The 18,457-nt window shown below is 53.0% G+C and overlaps 1 protein-coding gene across 5 annotated transcripts in view; it reads left to right on the top strand.

The window, feature by feature from the left end:
• LOC116955358 (uncharacterized) overlaps window positions 1-18,457 on the top strand; it is a 378,574-nt gene that overhangs the window by 312,037 nt on the left and 48,080 nt on the right. For all 5 annotated transcript variants that reach the window (XM_076053062.1, XM_076053060.1, XM_076053059.1 and 2 more), the window contains 5 exons: window positions 3,857-3,910; window positions 6,971-7,024; window positions 7,664-7,771; window positions 8,357-8,410; window positions 8,941-8,994. In XM_076053062.1, the coding sequence (XP_075909177.1) occupies window positions 3,857-3,910; window positions 6,971-7,024; window positions 7,664-7,771; window positions 8,357-8,410; window positions 8,941-8,994 (324 nt within the window). The remainder of the gene's footprint in view (window positions 1-3,856; window positions 3,911-6,970; window positions 7,025-7,663; window positions 7,772-8,356; window positions 8,411-8,940; window positions 8,995-18,457) is intronic.

Below are 18,457 nucleotides of genomic sequence, written 5' to 3'. Positions count from 1 at the left end.
GAGATGCATAGACAATATAGAGACACATCGACTTGCATAGAGACACATAGACCTGCATAGAGACACATAGACAATATAGAGATGCATAGACAATATAGAGATGCATAGACTTGCATAGAGACCCATAGACTTGCATAGAGACACACAGACCTGCATAGAGACACATAGCCTAGCATAGAGACACATAGACTTCCATAGAGACATATAGACTTGCATAGAGACACATAGACAATATAGAGATGCATAGACTTGCATAGAGACCCATAGACTTGCATAGAGACACACAGACCTGCGTAGAGACACACAGACTTCCATAGAGACACATAGACTTGCATAGAGACACATAGACTTGCATAGAGACACATAGACTTGCATAGAGACACATCGACTTGCATTGCAACACATAGACAATATAGAGACACATAGACTTGCATATAGACACATAGACCTGCATAGAGACACATAGACCTGCATAGAGACACATAGACAATATAGAGACAAACAGACCTGCATAGAGACACATAGACCTGCATAGAGACACATAGACAGTATAGAGACACATAGACTTGCATAGAGACACATAGACTTGCATAGAGACACATAGACAATATGGAGATACATAGACTTGCATAGAGACACATAGACTTGCATAGAGACACATAGACCTGCATAGAGACACTTAGACCTGCATAGAGACACATAGACAATATAGAGATGCATAGACAATATAGAGACACATGGACAATGTAGAGATGCATAGACAATATAGAGACACATCGACTTGCATAGAGACACATAGACCTGCATAGAGACACATAGACAATATAGAGATGCATAGACAATATAGAGATGCATAGACTTGCATAGAGACCCATAGACTTGCATAGAGACACACAGACCTGCATAGAGACACATAGCCTAGCATAGAGACACATAGACTTCCATAGAGACATATAGACTTGCATAGAGACACAGACAATATAGAGATGCATAGACTTGCATAGAGACCCATAGACTTGCATAGAGACACACAGACCTGCGTAGAGACACACAGACTTCCATAGAGACACATAGACTTGCATAGAGACACATAGACTTACATAGAGACACATAGACTTGCAGTGAGACACATAGACAATATAGAGACACATAGACTTGCATAGAGACACATAGACTTGCATAGAGACACATAGACTTGCATAGAGACACATCGACTTGCATTGCGACACATAGACAATATAGAGACACATAGACTTGCATAGAGACAGATAGACAATATAGAGACACATAGACTTGCATAGAGACACATAGACTTGCATAGAGACACACAGACCTGCATAGAGACACATAGACTTGCATTGAGACACATAGACAATATAGAGACACATAGACTTGCATAGAGACACATAGACTTGCATAGAGACACATAGACTTGCATAGAGACACATAGACTTGCATTGCGACACATAGACAATATAGAGACACATAGACTTGCATAGAGACACATAGACTTGCATAGAGACACATAGACTTGCATAGAGCCACACAGACTTGTATAGAGACACACAGACCTGCATAGAGACACATAGACTTGCATAGAGACACATAGGCTTTCATAGAGACACATAGACTTGCATAGAGACACATAGACAATATAGAGACACATAGACTTGCGTAGAGACACACAGACTTGCATAGAGACACACAGACCTGCATAGAGACACATACACTTGCATAGCGACATATAGACTTGCATAGAGACACATAGACTTGCATAGAGACACATAGACTTGCATAGAGACACATAGACAATATAGAGATGCATAGACTTGCATAGAGAGACATAGACTTGCATAGAGACACACAGACCTGCATAGAGACACATAGACTTGCAAAGAGACACATAGACTTGCATAGAGACACACAGACAATATAGAGATGCATAGACTTGCATAGAGACACACAGACTTGCAAAGAGACACATAGACTTGCATAGAGACACATAGACAATATAGAGATGCATAGACTTGCATAGAGACACACAGACCCGCATAGAGACACACAGACTTGCATAGAGACACATAGACCTGCATAGAGACACACAGACTTGCATAGAGACACATAGACAATATAGAGATGCATAGACTTGCATATAGATGGATAGACTCCCAGAGACTTGCCTAGACTCACATAGAGATAAATAGACTTGCACAGACTCGAATAGAGATGCATAGTCTTGCCTAGACTCGAATAGAGATGGGGGTAGACTCGCCCAGATCAAGTTGGTAATGAAGCCGGGTTCCCGAGTGGGGTGGAGTTGGTGGCCTCGGCCTGCTCACCGATGCCCTGCGTAGACGGCCCTCAGTGAACTCGCGGAGAGAGCCGTGGACCCGGAGAATTGCGTCGAGTTGGAGCGACTCACAGATCGAGCTCTCGGCCTGGCCACGGATGAGAGCCACGCATTGAGAGCCACGCGTTGAGAGCCACGCATTGAGAGCCACGCATTGAGAGCCACGCACTGAGAGCCACACAGCGAGAGCCACGCATTGAGAGCCACGCATCGAGAGCCACGCAATGAGAGCCACGCATTGAGAGCCACGCATTGAGAACCACGCAGTGAGAGCCACGCATTGAGAGCCACGCATTGACAGCCACGCAGTGAGAGCCACGCAGTGAGAGCCACGCCCCGAGAGCCACGCATTGAGAGCCACGCAGTGAGAGCCACGCATTGAGAGCAACGCATTGAGAGCCACGCATTGAGAACCACGCAGTGAGAGCCACGCATTGAGAGCCACGCATTGAGAGCCACGCCCCGAGATCCACGCATTGAGAGTCACGCATTGAGAGTCACGCAGCGAGAGCCATGCGTTGAGAGCCACGCATTGAGAGCCAGCCACGCCCCGAGAGCCACTCATTGAGAGCCACGCATTGAGAGCCACGCATTGAGATCCACGCATTGAGAGCCACGCATTGAGAGCCACTCAGTGAGAGCCACGCATTGAGAGCCACTCAGTGGGAGCCACGCATTGAGAGCCACGCATTGAGAGCCACGCGTTGAGAGCCACGCATTGAGAGCCACTCAGTGAGAGCCACGCATTGAGAGCCACTCAGTGGGAGCCACGCATTGAGAGCCACGCAGTGAGAGCCACGCATTGAGAGCCATGCAGCGAGAGCCACGCATTGAGAGCCACGCAGTGAGAGCCACGCAGTGAGAGCCACGCATTGAGAGCCACACATTGAGCGCCACGCATTGAGAGCCACTCAGTGAGAGTCACTCAGTGAGAGCCACGCATTGAGAGCCACGCATTGAGAGCCACGCATTGAGAGCCACTCAGTGAGAGCCACGCGTTGAGAGCCATGCATTGAGAGCCACGCATTGAGAGCCACGCATTGAGAGCCACGCAGCGAGAGCCACGCATTGAGAGCCACGCATTGGGTATCACGCATTGAGACCTACCCATTGAGAGCCACACATTGAGAGCCACACATTGAGAGCCACTCATTGAGATCCACGCATTGAGAGCCACTCAGTGAGAGCCACGCATTGAGAGCCACGCATTGAGAGCCACGCATTGAGAGCCACGCAGTGAGAGCCACTCATTGAGAGCCACGCAGTGAGAGCCACTCAGTGAGAGCCACTTATTGAGAGCCACGCATTGAGAGCCACTCAGTGAGAGCCACGCATTGAGAGCCACGCATTGAGAGCCACTCATTGAGAGCCACGCATTGAGAGCCACTCAGCGAGATCCACGCAGCGAGAGCCACGCATTGAGAGCCACGCCCCGGTTCGGGGAGTGCAAGTGGAACGACGGTGACCCCGTGCCGGGCGTTGAACCTGCGTCTCGTTGCTTCGCAGGGATCTCCGGGACCGACGGGAGAAGCCGGACCGCCGGGTTCCTTGGGCAAAAGGGTGAGGACGCGATCCGGCCTGACCGGGGGGACGCCGCTCCCACCGACGGAGCGCTCCGCCCGCGGGAGCGGGGGGCGCGAATACGAACCTCTCGCGATGTCGTGACGCCCCCATTCTGTTGGGGGCGGTCGTCGTCGGGACGCCGTTTCGCGTAGCCGCGGCCCTCCGCCACCCGCCCGCCCGCCATGGCGACGACGGAGCCAATCGGGCGGAGGCTTGGCGGTCGGCGTGCCACGTCGGTTTGGTCGGCATCGTGGCTGGCTCCTTCGACGTGGGGCGGCGCAGCAAACGCGCGCCTGGTGGACGCGCGTTTGCCCGCCGTGCTCATCGGAGGTAACCTGGTCCGCTGGCAGCCTGGCCCGCTGGCACAAACCAAATCCCTGGGCACAGCCAAGATGCGGCAACTCGATACGAGGGGCTCAGAGTCGCCGAAGTGGTGGAGGGCCGAGAGTTACAAACTGGCATCGTGCACGTGACTGCGTTGCTCAAGTAGAAACTAATTATGAATTTCGATTTAAAGCTTTCGTGACTGCAGGTTTTCATCTTCTTGGTTCTTTAGGTAAAGTCACGTAGAATGAGGATAAAATAATAATAAAATAAAAAATAAAAATTCTCACGACGTTTCGGAGGCAACACAAGCTTCCGTCTTCAGGTGGGACAGTCACAGCAAGATCTAGCTAGATCTTGCTGTGACTGTCCCACCTGAAAACAGTCACAGCAAGATCTTGCTAGATCTTGCTGTGACTGTCCCACCTGAAGACAGTCACAGCAAGATCTTGCTAGATCTTGCTGTGACTGTCCCACCTGAAGACAGTCACAGCAAGATCTTGCTGTGACTGTCCCACCTGAAGACAGTCACAGCAAGATCTAGCAAGATCTTGTTGTGACTGTCCCACCTGAAGACAGTCACAGCAAGATCTTGCTAGATCTTGCTGTGACTGTCCCACCTGAAGACAGTCACAGCAAGATCTAGCACCTGAAGACAGTCACAGCAAGATCTAGCAAGATCTTGTTGTGACTGTCCCACCTGAAGACAGTCACAGCAAGATCTTGCTAGATCTTGCTGTGACTGTCCCACCTGAAGACAGTCACAGCAAGATCTTGCTAGATCTTGCTGTGACTGCCCCACCTGAAGACAGTCACAGCAAGATCTTGCAAGATCTTGCTGTGACTGTCCCACCTGAAGACAGTCACAGCAAGACCTTGCTAGATCTTGCTGTGACTGTCCCACCTGAAGACAGTCACAGCAAGATCTTGCTGTGACTGTCCCACCTGAAGACAGTCACAGCAAGATCTTGCTGTGACTGTCCCACCTGAAGACAGTCACAGCAAGATCTAGCACCTGAAGACAGTCACAGCAAGATCTAGCAAGATCTTGTTGTGACTGTCCCACCTGAAGACAGTCACAGCAAGATCTTGCTAGATCTTGCTGTGACTGTCCCACCTGAAGACAGTCACAGCAAGATCTAGCACCTGAAGACAGTCACAGCAAGATCTAGCAAGATCTTGTTGTGACTGTCCCACCTGAAGACAGTCACAGCAAGATCTTGCTAGATCTTGCTGTGACTGTCCCACCTGAAGACAGTCACAGCAAGATCTAGCAAGATCTTGTTGTGACTGTCCCACCTGAAGACAGTCACAGCAAGATCTTGCTAGATCTTGCTGTGACTGTCCCACCTGAAGACAGTCACAGCAAGATCTAGCACCTGAAGACAGTCACAGCAAGATCTAGCAAGATCTTGTTGTGACTGTCCCACCTGAAGACAGTCACAGCAAGATCTTGCTAGATCTTGCTGTGACTGTCCCACCTGAAGACAGTCACAGCAAGATCTTGCTAGATCTTGCTGTGACTGCCCCACCTGAAGACAGTCACAGCAAGATCTTGCAAGATCTTGCTGTGACTGTCCCACCTGAAGACAGTCACAGCAAGACCTTGCTAGATCTTGCTGTGACTGTCCCACCTGAAGACAGTCACAGCAAGATCTTGCTGTGACTGTCCCACCTGAAGACAGTCACAGCAAGATCTTGCTGTGACTGTCCCACCTGAAGACAGTCACAGCAAGATCTAGCACCTGAAGACAGTCACAGCAAGATCTAGCAAGATCTTGTTGTGACTGTCCCACCTGAAGACAGTCACAGCAAGATCTTGCTAGATCTTGCTGTGACTGTCCCACCTGAAGACAGTCACAGCAAGATCTAGCACCTGAAGACAGTCAAAGCAAGATCTAGCAAGATCTTGTTGTGACTGTCCCACCTGAAGACAGTCACAGCAAGATCTTGCTAGATCTTGCTGTGACTGTTCCACCTGAAGACAGTCACAGCAAGATCTTGCTAGATCTTGCTGTGACTGCCCCACCTGAAGACAGTCACAGCAAGATCTTGCTAGATCTTGCTGTGACTGCCCCACCTGAAGACAGTCACAGCAAGATCTTGCTAGATCTTGCTGTGACTGTCCCACCTGAAGACAGTCACAGCAAGACCTTGCTAGATTTTGCTGTGACTGTCCCACCTGAAGACAGTCACAGCAAGATCTTGCTATATCTTGCTGTGACTGTCCCACCTGAAGACAGTCACAGCAAGATCTTGCTATATCTTGCTGTGACTGTCCCACCTGAAGACAGTCACAGCAAGATCTTGCTAGATCTTGCTGTGACTGTCCCACCTGAAGACAGTCACAGCAAGATCTTGCTAGATCTTGCTGTGACTGTCCCACCTGAAGACAGTCACAGATCTTGCTGTGACTGTCCCACCTGAAGACAGTCACAGATCTTGCTATGACTGTCCCACCTGAAGACAGTCACAGCAAGATCTTGCTAGATCTTGCTGTGACTGTCCCACCTGAAGACGGAAGCTTGTGTTGCCTCCGAAACGTCGTGAGAATTTTTATTTTTTATTTTATTTTTATTATTTTATCCCCATTCTACGTGACTTTACCGAAATAACCAAGACGATAATTACGAATTGTAGTGTCGGTCGTGAAAGCCTACGTGTATTTATTACACATATGGAAGTGTATTATTATTATTATTTTTAACGGAATTCCGCCTTCCCCTCTCTCAGGGCCCACCGGGGCCACCTGGGCCAGAAGGCCGGACGGGAATGAAAGGAGCCAAGGTGAGAATTCTCTTGAACTGTCTCCCCTCTCCCTCACCACCCTCACCCGCTCCCTCGGCACTCAAGACAACAACTACAACAACAACTACAGTCATTTCCGTTTGGATGTCGGCGCTGTCGTTCCTATAGCGCAGGGCGCCCGTCTGTGCAGCGGTGGTCGCACAGGGGGGGAGCGACCGTTGGGCATGTGCTCGAGCCTAGGGGCACCCCCAGTGGCAGCTGTCACCCACTCCTCCACCCTCCCCCCCCTAAGACGGGCTCACAATCTCGGAGTGCGGCGTGAGCTGGAAATTGCAAGGCTTGCGCCTTTATATTCTATGTTCTATGCTTCTTTTCCTAAAGTCACGTAGATAGAGGAAAAAAATGTAATTTAAAAATAACAGATAAAGGCTTGCGCCTTCATATATTTTTTTTGTAACCTCTTCATCGGTGACGACTCCGGACAGGAGGGATGCCGGGCTGTTTGCGATCCCCAGCCAGGGTTCGAACCGATGGCCTCCGGGTGGGGAGTTGAGCACTCTGCCAGGGTTGTGGCCTTGCTGCGGCCTTCACAACCTTGCTCTGCGCGTGTCCCCGTCCGCCTGTCCCCGTCCGACAATCCGTGCCCGTGCCTGTGTGCGTGCCCGCGTGTGTCAACAGGGAGAGCTGGGCCCCGATGGATTGCCGGGTCGCCTCGGCCCGGCTGGGCCTGTGGGCCTGCCTGGGCCGCCAGGCCTGGACGGCCTTCGAGGCATTCCAGGTTCTCCGGTACGTGTGGTTGTATGCGTGTACACACACGCGCACACGCACGCACACGTACACACGCAAACACACATACCTGGTGCGGTGTGTAGACATCGCCACAAAGGCGGCCAGGCTTGGTACTGGCCACCCACCCCCTCATGTGCTGTGTCAGCCTTCATAGGTGTTGCTACTCGCTAATAGCACTTACCCCAACAGTCTGTTCAGGCTATACGGGGGATCTTTGTCTTTGTGTGTGTGTGTTTGTCTGCGTGTGTGTGCGTTTGTGCGCGCGTGTGTGTACGCGTGTGTGTGTGCGCGCGTGCGTGTGCGCGTGCGCATGTGTGTATGTGCGTGTACGCGCGTGCGTGTGTGTGTGCGTGTGTGTGTGCGCGTGTGTGTGTGTACGCGCGCGTGTGTGTGCGTGTGTGTGTATGTGCGTGTACGCGCATGTGCGTGCGTGTGTGTGTATGTACGTGTACGCGCATGTGCGTGTGTGTGTGTGTATGTACGTGTACGCGCGTGTGCGTGCGTGTGTACGCGCGTGTGCGTGCGTGTGTGTGTGCGGCACGGCGAGTGATTCCACGCTCGTTTGGTTTCTTGTCGTTTCAGGGGATCCTCGGTTCGCCGGGGCCGATCGGACAGAACGGACCGCCGGGACCCATGGTGAGAGAGGGCGGCCTCCCGGTCGTCACCTTCGGCCCATTCTGTCGTGACGGCTTCATCGGCTCCGTCGCTGCGCCGGTGGCGGTGGCGACGGTGCTCTTGTTTAAAAACAAACACTGGCATTTTTGTTGTTGTTGTTATTTTGCGACCTGATCCAAAATGAACTCATTGTGAGTCAAAACGTTGGTCGTGAAAGCCTGCCAGGGGAGTCAAAAATAACGGTGACGTTTTCTTCCGCACTATGAAGCAATCCAAGGGTGGTGGTGGGGCGACGGAGTAGTGGAGGGGGGGGGGAGAGGCACCTGTCTGGTCCCGAAGTTTAAAACTCCACCACTCGTGCCGGATCATCCTCCGTCCGTTTCTGTACAAAACGAGACCGACGGAGCGGGAGAGCGAGCGGGGGGAGAGAGTAAAATCCCTCCGAGGGTGTCGTGCCGTTACCCCGGTGGGCGGCGGGGGGGTGGGGGGGTGGTGAAGGGAGCCAAAGTGTGCCCCGCGAGAGACGGCCGATTGTCTTGTGTCGCCTGCAGGGACCTCCAGGTCTTCCCGGACTGAAGGGCGAGCCCGGAAAGAAGGGGGAGAAGGTGAGTTGGGCACTGCTGAGACCGTTCCCCCAGCGATTGTCGAGGCCAAATCAAGTGGGCGGGTGGGGCGGGGAGGGGGGGGGGGCGGTTGATTTATCTCTTGGCCTGGTGAGGTGGTGACCTTGCCGGCTTTATCCCCCGGTAATGTACTTTTTTGTAAGGGCTTTTACTGCTCAGGCTGCGAGGGATTCGCGTGAGCTTCGGCTCTGTTCCTCCGTCCGTCCGTCCGTCCGTCCGTTTTTTTTTCACGTCTCTTATCGAGAAGTGACCCCGATTTGAACTTTCAGGCCCGGTCTGGGCTCTGGCTCAGTGGTGCAAAGGTTCGCGATTAACTGGAGCCGGCTCTGCGCCCCGCGGTTCCAGCCGCGTTCAGGGGGTTTTGCAAGCCGAGCTGAGCCACTCACTTCCTTGCGTGTGTGGAAGCAGTCGGCGGCTCAACAGCCACGTGTGTGTGTGTGTGTGCCGGTGGCCTAATAAGAATGAAACGTTTCAAACAGGGTAAATTCGACTTATGAACTTTCAGAGATATGAACAAACCTCTCCATATGTCCAGTTGCCTGTTCAGAACGAGAGTCGTAAGTTCAACCACCACGCAAACAGATCGCTGGAGAACGTGAAGAACCAGTGGCATCTACACAGTTTGAAGAACCGGTGGCATTTACATCTGTAGAATGTGAAGAACCAGTGGCATTTACATCTGTAGAATGTGAAGAACCAGTGGCATTTACATCTGTAGAATGTGAAGAACCGGTGGAATTTACATCTGTAGAATGTGAAAAACCAGTTGCATCTACATCTGTAGAATGTGAAGAACCAGTTGCATCTACATCTGTAGAATGTGAAGAACCAGTGACATCTACATCTGTAGAATGTAAAGAACCAGTGGCATCTACATCTACAGAATGTGAAGAACCAGTGGCATCTACATCTGCAGAACATCAATAACCAGTGGCATCTACATCTGCAGAACACAAAGAACCAGTGGCATCTACATCTACAGAACGTGAAGAACCAGTGGCATCTACATCTGCAGAACATCAATAACCAGTGGCATCTACATCTGCAGAACACAAAGAACCAGTGGCATCTACATCTACAGAACGTGAAGAACCAGTGGCATCTACACCTGTAGAATGTAAAGAACCAGTGGCATCTACATCTGTAGAATGTAAAGAACCAGTGGCATCTACATCTGTAGAATGTAAAGAACCAGTAGTATCTACATCTGTAGAATGTAAAGAACCAGTGGCATCTACATCTGTAGAATGTAAAGAACCAGTGGCATCTACATCTACAGAACGTGAAGAACCAGTGGCATCTACATCGGTAGAATGTAAAGAACCAGTGGCATCTACAACTGTAGAATGTAAAGAACCAGTGGTATCTGCAGGACATGAAGGACCAGTGGCATCTACGAATAGGGACGGCGGCAAGTGGATTAAAAAAAAAGTTGCAAAAAAATAATGAGAACGGATTCTTGGATGGAATCCCACCCTGCTGACGCTGTCACGACACGGCTAAGGATTACGCGCGCAGTTAGCGCCCTCGTCGAAGACAGAACCAGAACCTGCAGCCCGTTTCATTCCGGGAAGGAGGAGGAGGAGAAAAGGGAGGAGGGAGGGGGTGGGGGGGTTATTTGTCGGTCGGTCGATTGATGTTTACGGTCGCCACAGCGTGAGGACGGTGAAGCGATGGGGGTCCCCCGTCGGTCTCCCGTCGCACGCACAAACACGCACAGACACGCACGCACAGACACACACAGACACGCACACGCACGCACAGGCACGCACAGACACGCACAGACACGCACGCACAGACACACACAGACACGCACGCACAGGCACGCACTTACAGACACGCACAGGCATGCACGCACAGACACGCACGCACAGACACGCACAGACACGCACGCACAGACACGCACAGACACGCACGCACAGGCACGCATAGACACGCACGCACAGACCCGCACGCACAGGCACGCACAGGCACGCACGCACAGACACGCACAGACACACACGCACAGACACACACAGACACGCACGCACAGACACGCACAGGCACGCACAGACACGCACAGACACGCACGCACAGACACACACAGACACGCACAGACACGCACGCACAGACACACACAGACACGCACGCACAGACACGCACAGGCACGCACAGACACGCACAGACACGCACGCACAGACACACACAGACACGCACGCACAGACACACACAGACACACACAGACACGCACGCACAGACACGCACAGACACACACAGACACGCACGCACAGACCACCTGTCCGCGCAATTGATTTTCCGTCGACGCGCGAAACGATCGCCAGTTCCGAGCGCGTGCGTTCAGGTGTGGAGTGGGAGGAGGTGGGGGGGGTGGGGAGGAGGGGGAGGGGGGAGTGGAGGAGAGCCGCGGTCCGTGCGTCTTGCGGAGGAGCAATTTCTTTGACAGCTCGGGGGCACTGTGTGTGTATGTGTGTGTATGTGTGTGTGTGTCTCTGTGTGTGTCTCTGTGTGTGTGTATGTGTGTGTCTCTGTGTGTGTGTATCTATGTGTGTGTATATATGTGTGTGTCTCTGTGTGTGTGTGTATGTCTGTGTGTGTGTATGTCTGTGTGTGTCTCTGTGTGTGTGTATGTGTGTGTGTGTGTATCATAACAACAGTCTGGACCACTGGACGGGTTCCGCAGGATTGGAAGGATGCCCTGGTGGTCCCCCTTTTTAAGAAGGGGGACCGCACAGACTGTAACAACTACAGGGGCATCTCACTCCTCAGTGTGCCGGGAAAGGTCCTGGCAAGGATTATTCAGCATCGCCTTGCCAGGCACGCTGAGGAGAGGCTTGCGGAGCCCCAATGCGGTTTCAGGAAAGGGCGGTCCTGCACAGATGCCATATTTTCTGTCCGTCTGCTACAGCAGAGGTGTAGGGAATTCCAACAAGACCTACATCTCTGCTTTATTGACCTGGTCAAGGCCTATGATACCATCAGTAGGCCTGGGCTCTGGGTCGTTCTTCGTGCTTTTGGAGTACCTGACCCTCTGCTCACGATCATTAAGGACCTTCATGATGGTGAGCGGGCCCGGGTAAAACTACGTGGCCGGGAGTCAGAGCCATTCCCTGTACACCTTGGGGTGCGACAGGGATGTCCTCTGGCTCCCACATTATTTAACATCTATTTTGACCACGTAGTTCGTGAAGCCTTCAATAGCTGTACCGGGGGAATCTCCATATGGTACAGATATAATGGGAGGCTAATCGATGCCCGGGTGCGGTCAAGGGATGGCTCCCTATTGCTCAACCACGTTATGTATGCTGATGACTTGGTAATAGCTGCTCAGTCAGAGGAGGAGTTGGAGACGCTGCTGCTGAGACTGGAGCATGCCACTAAGAGGTGGGGCCTTACCATCAGCCCCACTAAAACTAAGCACCTGCCTGGGTATTTTGTACCATTGGACACTCCACCCCCACAACTCCCAATCGGTGATGGGGCAGTTGTGGAGAGAGTGGAGAGTTTCCCATACCTGGGCAGTGTGCTTATGACGGGCTCCAGTTTAACAGCAGAGGTCTCACTCCGAATCAGTCGAGCGGCTATATCTTTTCATCGGTTGCGTAACGCTGTGTGGAAGCTACCTGGTCTGTCGCTCCGCACTAAGCTTCAGGTCTTCTCGGCCACGGTCATTCCCTCCCTTCTCTACGCTTGCGAAACGTGGACCCCCCTAATGGAACATCTTCGCCGGTTAGAAACATTTAGGCTGGCCTGCCTACGATCCATCCTGGGTTTAACCAGACTGGATTGTGTGAGGAGCTCACAAATCCTTGAAAGATCTGGGCAGGGTCCCATCGGTGAGCTCCTCCGGCAGGCAAGGCTGCGATGGCTGGGTCATGTAGCCCGCATGCCCAGCCACCGCATGCCGAAACAGCTTTTGTTTGGCCGGATTGAGGGGGCTAGGCGGGCGCGGCACGGGCTAGAGAAGAGATGGAGTGATGTGGTACAGGAGGACGTGGAGCTGAGTGGACTTGCCGATGACTGGTACCAGCGGTGTCAAGATCGGCCTCTGTGGAGGAGGCTCGTGAAGGATGCTACTGGGCAGTTGGAGGCAGTCGCCCTCCAACAACAACGGAGGGCGGAGGAGCGACGCTCACAACAACGAGCGGAGCGCCGGGTGGCTAAAGCACAGCAGGTTGGCACAGTAGGGGGCACAGGTGGTGCATCAGCCAGTCATCTCAGTCAGTCGACCCGTGGCACCTGGGTCTGCCCCGTGACCTCCTGCCAGCGGCCGTTCGACACTTCACGTGGCCTCAGGGTGCACATAGCCTGGCACAAGCGTCGTGGTGACGTCACCGCCACTTAGTGGCGAATGGCGGTTGTTGTTGTTGTTGTGTGTATCTGTGTGTGTCTCTGTGTGTGTGTATGTCTGTGTGTGTCTCTGTGTGTGTGTGTCTGTGTGTGTCTGTGTGTGTGTGTATGTGTGTGTGTATGTATGTGTGTGTCTGTGTGTGTGTGTGTCTGTGTGTGTCTCTGTGTGTGTATGTGTGTATGTGTGTGTCTCTGTGTGTGTATGTGTGTGTGTATGTATGTGTCTGTCTGTGTGTGTGTGTCTGTGTGTGTCTCTGTGTGTGTATGTGTGTGTGTATGTATGTGTGTGTCTCTGTGTGTGTGTGTCTGTGTGTGTCTCTGTGTGTGTGTATGTCTGTGTGTGTATGTGTGTGTGTGTCTGTGTGTGTCTCTGTGTGTGTATGTCTGTGTGTGTCTCTGTGTGTGTGTATGTCTGTGTGTGTCTCTGTGTGTGTGTATGTCTGTGTCTGTCTCTGTGTGTTTGTGTGTATGTCTGTGTGTGTCTCTGTGTGTTTGTGTGTATGTCTGTGTGTGTGTGTCTCTGTGTGTGTCGGTGTGTGTCTGTGTGTATGTGTCTCTGTGTGTGTCTGTGTGTATGTGTCTCTGTGTCTGTGTGTGTCTGTGTGTATGTGTCTCTGTGTCTCTATATTTGTGTGTCTGTCTGTGTGTGTCTGTCTCTGTGTGTCTCTGATTCTGTGTGTTTGTGTGTATGTGTGTGTGTGTCTCTGTGTGTGTGTGTCTGTTGCTGTGTGTGTCTCTCTGTGTGTATGTGTTTGTGTGTGTGTGTGTCTCTGAGTGTGTGTCTCTGTCTCACTCCGAATCAGTCGAGTGGCAATATCTTTTCATCGGTTGCGTAACGCTGTGTGGAAGCTACCTGGTCTGTCGCTCCGCACTAAGCTTCAGGTCTTCTCAGCCACGGTCATTCTTTCCCTTCTCTCCGCTTGCGAAACGTGGACCCCCTAAATGGAACATCTTCGCCGGTTAGAAAAATTTAAGCTAGCCTGCCTACGATCCATCCTGGATTTAACCATTCTGGATTGTGTGAGGAGCTCACAAATCCTTGAAAGACCTGGGAAAGGTCCCATCGGTGAGCTCCTCCGGCAGGCAAGGCTGCGTTGGATGGGTCATGTAGCCCGCATGCCCAGCCACCGCATGCCGAAACAGCTTTTGTTCGGCCGGATCGAGGGGGCTAAACGGGCGCGGCACGGGCTAGAGAAGAGATGGAGTGATGTGGTACAGGAGGACGTGGAGCTGAGTTGACTTGCCGATGACTGGTACCAGCGGTGTCAAGATCGGCCTCTGTGGAGGAGGCTCGTGAAGGACGCTACTGGGCAGTTGGAGGCAGTCGCCCTCCAACAACAACGGAGGGTGGAGGAGCGACGCTCACAACAACGAGCAGAGCGCCGGGTGGCTAAAGCACAGCAGGTTGGCACAGTAGGGGGCACAGGTGGTGCATCAGCCAGTCATCTAAGTCAGTCGACCCGTGGCATCTGGGTCTGCCCCGTAACCTCCTGCCAGCGGGCGTTCAACACTTCGTGTGGCCTCAACGTGCACATGGCCTGGCACAAGCGTCGTGGTGACGTCACCGCCACTTAGTGGCGAATGGCGGTTGTTGTTGTGTCTCTGTGTGTGTCTCTGGGTATGTGTGTGTCTCTGTGTGTGTGTCTCTGTGTCTGTGTGTCTCTGTCTCTTTGTTTGTGTGTGTCTCTGTGTGTGTGTCTCCGGCAAAACAACCCCCTACCTCCTCGCGGTGCCGGACGGGCAACTCTGTCGTGGACAGTGCTGTGGGGGGAGTTCCAATTTTGATTGGCTCCTCCCCTCATGGCATATGTGTCCACCACAGGGGCTAAACGGGGGCTCTGGACGGGTGCGAGGGGCTGGTAACCCCTCCACCTTCAATTAATTACCACAAAACCACGAATTAAAGTGAAACATGTAACAACTAAGCTTGTGCCGGAGGCCCCGGGGGGCCAGGCGTCTATGACGTCTCCTGGCCAAACCCCAATTGGCGGAGCCAGGAGATTGAATACCTACCCTCGGGGCTACTCCAGAAACAACGAAAAGCCACTACGGGTGGCCACGTGGAATGTTCGAACGCTCACTGCAGAGGAGAGGCTGCCACTCCTCTGTCGGGAGCTGGACTGGTACCGCCTGGATCTATGCGGCATTCAGGAGGTCCGGTGGACCGGCTCTGGCTCCTGCCACCATGAGGGGTGGACAGTCCTCTACTCGGGGCAGCAGACTGCCAAACAACAGGGTGTGGGTCTTCTTTTGAACAAAAGAATGAAGGGGGCGTGGGAGCGTGGCGGTGAGGTGTGGGAAGCTGTAAGCCCCAGGCTACTTTGGGCTCGCCTTCCCATCAACCGGAGGCGAGGAATGGTGGTCGTGGTTACTTATGCCCCCACCGAAGATGAACATCCGTGGAGGGATGCAGGCAAAGCCGATGAGTCAGATGCCTTCTATGACCTCCTGTCACAGGTGCTGGCTAAAGTGGCCCCTCGGGATAGAGTCATCATGTTGGGTGACTTCAATGCCCGAGTGGGTCATGATACTGGCACCTGGTCTGGAGTGATTGGAGGGCATGGGCCAGATCAACTCAATAACAATGGTAGGAGGCTGCTAGATTTTTGTGCAGCCCATGGGCTTGTAATTACCAACACGCTGTTCCGGCATCGGCGCATCCACACAACATCATGGATGCATGCCGGGTCCAAGCAAGAACATCTGCTGGACTACATAGTGACGGACCAGCGAATGCGAGCCCATGTCCTTGACACCAGGACCTACCGTGGAGCTGATCTGCCCTCTGACCATCGACTAGTCATCTGTAAGATGCGCCTGCCATTCTTCCACTCCGGTGGTGGGTGTACACCCAGGACCCCATTCCAACCTAAAGTGGCCTGGTCTCAGTTATCTGATGAAAGTTGCAAGCGAGAATTTCATCATCGCTTGCGGCTGGGATTGGCATCGTCCCCGACTCCTCCTGATGTCGAGGGTAAATGGGCGAGGTTTAGGACTGTGACTCATGCAGCTGCAATGGCTGCTTTGGGTACGCGGTCCAGACCTCCCCAGACACCCTGGATGACAGAGGAGTTGTTCAGGATGGTTGAGAAAAAGCGACAGGCCCACTGTCATCGGCTACAGAATCCCACGTCAGAGAATGAGGAGGCTTACCGCAGCCTTCGCTCGGAGGTTCGGAGAGCCGTGAGGCGCTGCAAGGATGGGTGGTGGTCGCGGGTTGCTGAGGAGATGGAGTCTGCCTCAGTGGCCCGTGATCACAAATCGCTATTTAACTCCATCAAAAAAGTAACCTGCAGCGCCACACCTATTACCATCATTAGGGGAAAAAACGGTGATCCAATTTCCGACCCCCAGGAACAGGTTCGCAGATTTGCTGAGCATTTCTGTGAGGTCCTGGGGGAGGGAAAATCCCACAGCCAGGAAAACATCGTGGCACAAAGTGAGGATGACCCTGCTGAGGCTGCGGTGCCTCAAATATTGGATGAAGTCACCCCCTGTGAGTGGCTGGCTGAGGTGCCATCTGCTGAGGAAGTATTGAAGGCGATCCGGAGTCTGAGACCAGGAAAGGCAGCGGGCAGAGATGATCTCCCAAGCGAAATGCTGAGGGAGGGTGGCGTTTGTGCACAGACTGCCCTATATGACATCATAACAACAGTCTGGACCACTGGACGGGTTCCGCAGGATTGGAAGGATGCCCTGGTGGTCCCCCTTTTTAAGAAGGGGGACCGCACAGACTGTAACAACTACAGGGGCATCTCAATCCTCAGTGTGCCGGGAAAGGTCCTGGCAAGGATTATTCAGCATCGCCTTGCCAGGCACGCTGAGGAGAGGCTTGCGGAGCCCCAATGCGGTTTCAGGAAAGGGCGGTCCTGCACAGATGCCATATTTTCTGTCCGTCTGCTACAGCAGAGGTGTAGGGAATTCCAACAAGACCTACATCTCTGCTTTATTGACCTGGTCAAGGCCTATGATACCATCAGTAGGCCTGGGCTCTGGGTCGTTCTTCGTGCTTTTGGAGTACCTGACCCTCTGCTCACGATCATTAAGGACCTTCATGATGGTGAGCGGGCCCGGGTAAAACTACGTGGCCGGGAGTCAGAGCCATTCCCTGTACACCTTGGGGTGAGACAGGGATGTCCTCTGGCTCCCACATTATTTAACATCTATTTTGACCACGTAGTTCGTGAAGCCTTCAATAGCTGTACCGGGGGAATCTCCATATGGTACAGATATAATGGGAGGCTAATCGATGCCCGGGTGCGGTCAAGGGATGGCTCCCTATTGCTCAACCACGTTATGTATGCTGATGACTTGGTAATAGCTGCTCAGTCAGAGGAGGAGTTGCAGACGCTGCTGCTGAGACTGGAGCGTGCCACTAAGAGGTGGGGCCTTACCATCAGCCCCACCAAAACTAAGCACCTGCCTGGGTATTTTGTACCATCGGACACTCCACCCCCACAACTCCCAATCGGTGATGGGGCAGTTGTGGAGAGAGTGGAGAGTTTCCCATACCTGGGCAGTGTGCTTATGACTGGCTCCAGTTTAACAGCAGAGGTCTCACTCCGAATCAGTCGAGCGGCAATATCTTTTCATCGGTTGCGTAACGCTGTGTGGAAGCTACCTGGTCTGTCGCTCCGCACTAAGCTTCAGGTCTTCTCGGCCACGGTCATTCCCTCCCTTCTCTACGCTTGCGAAACGTGGACCCCCCTAATGGAACATCTTCGCCGGTTAGAAACATTTAGGCTGACCTGCCTACGATCCATCCTGGGTTTAACCAGACTGGATTGTGTGAGGAGCTCACAAATCCTTGAAAGATCTGGGCAGGGTCCCATCGGTGAGCTCCTCCGGCAGGCAAGGCTGCGATGGCTGGGTCATGTAGCCCGCATGCCCAGCCACCGCATGCCGAAACAGCTTTTGTTTGGCCGGATTGAGGGGGCTAAGCGGGCGCGGCACGGGCTAGAGAGGAGATGGAGTGATGTGGTACAGGAGGACGTGGAGCTGAGTGGACTTGCCGATGACTGGTACCAGCGGTGTCAAGATCGGCCTCTGTGGAGGAGGCTCGTGAAGGATGCTACTGGGCAGTTGGAGGCAGTCGCCC

This window comes from Petromyzon marinus, chromosome 59, assembly GCF_048934315.1.
Source record: "Petromyzon marinus isolate PM22_M1 ecotype Great Lakes invasive population chromosome 59, UKy_Petmar_22M1.pri1.0, whole genome shotgun sequence".
Lineage (NCBI taxonomy): Eukaryota > Metazoa > Chordata > Hyperoartia > Petromyzontiformes > Petromyzontidae > Petromyzon > Petromyzon marinus.
Note: the sequence above shows the minus strand (reverse complement) of the source record. Positions and strands in the feature narration are given on the sequence as shown.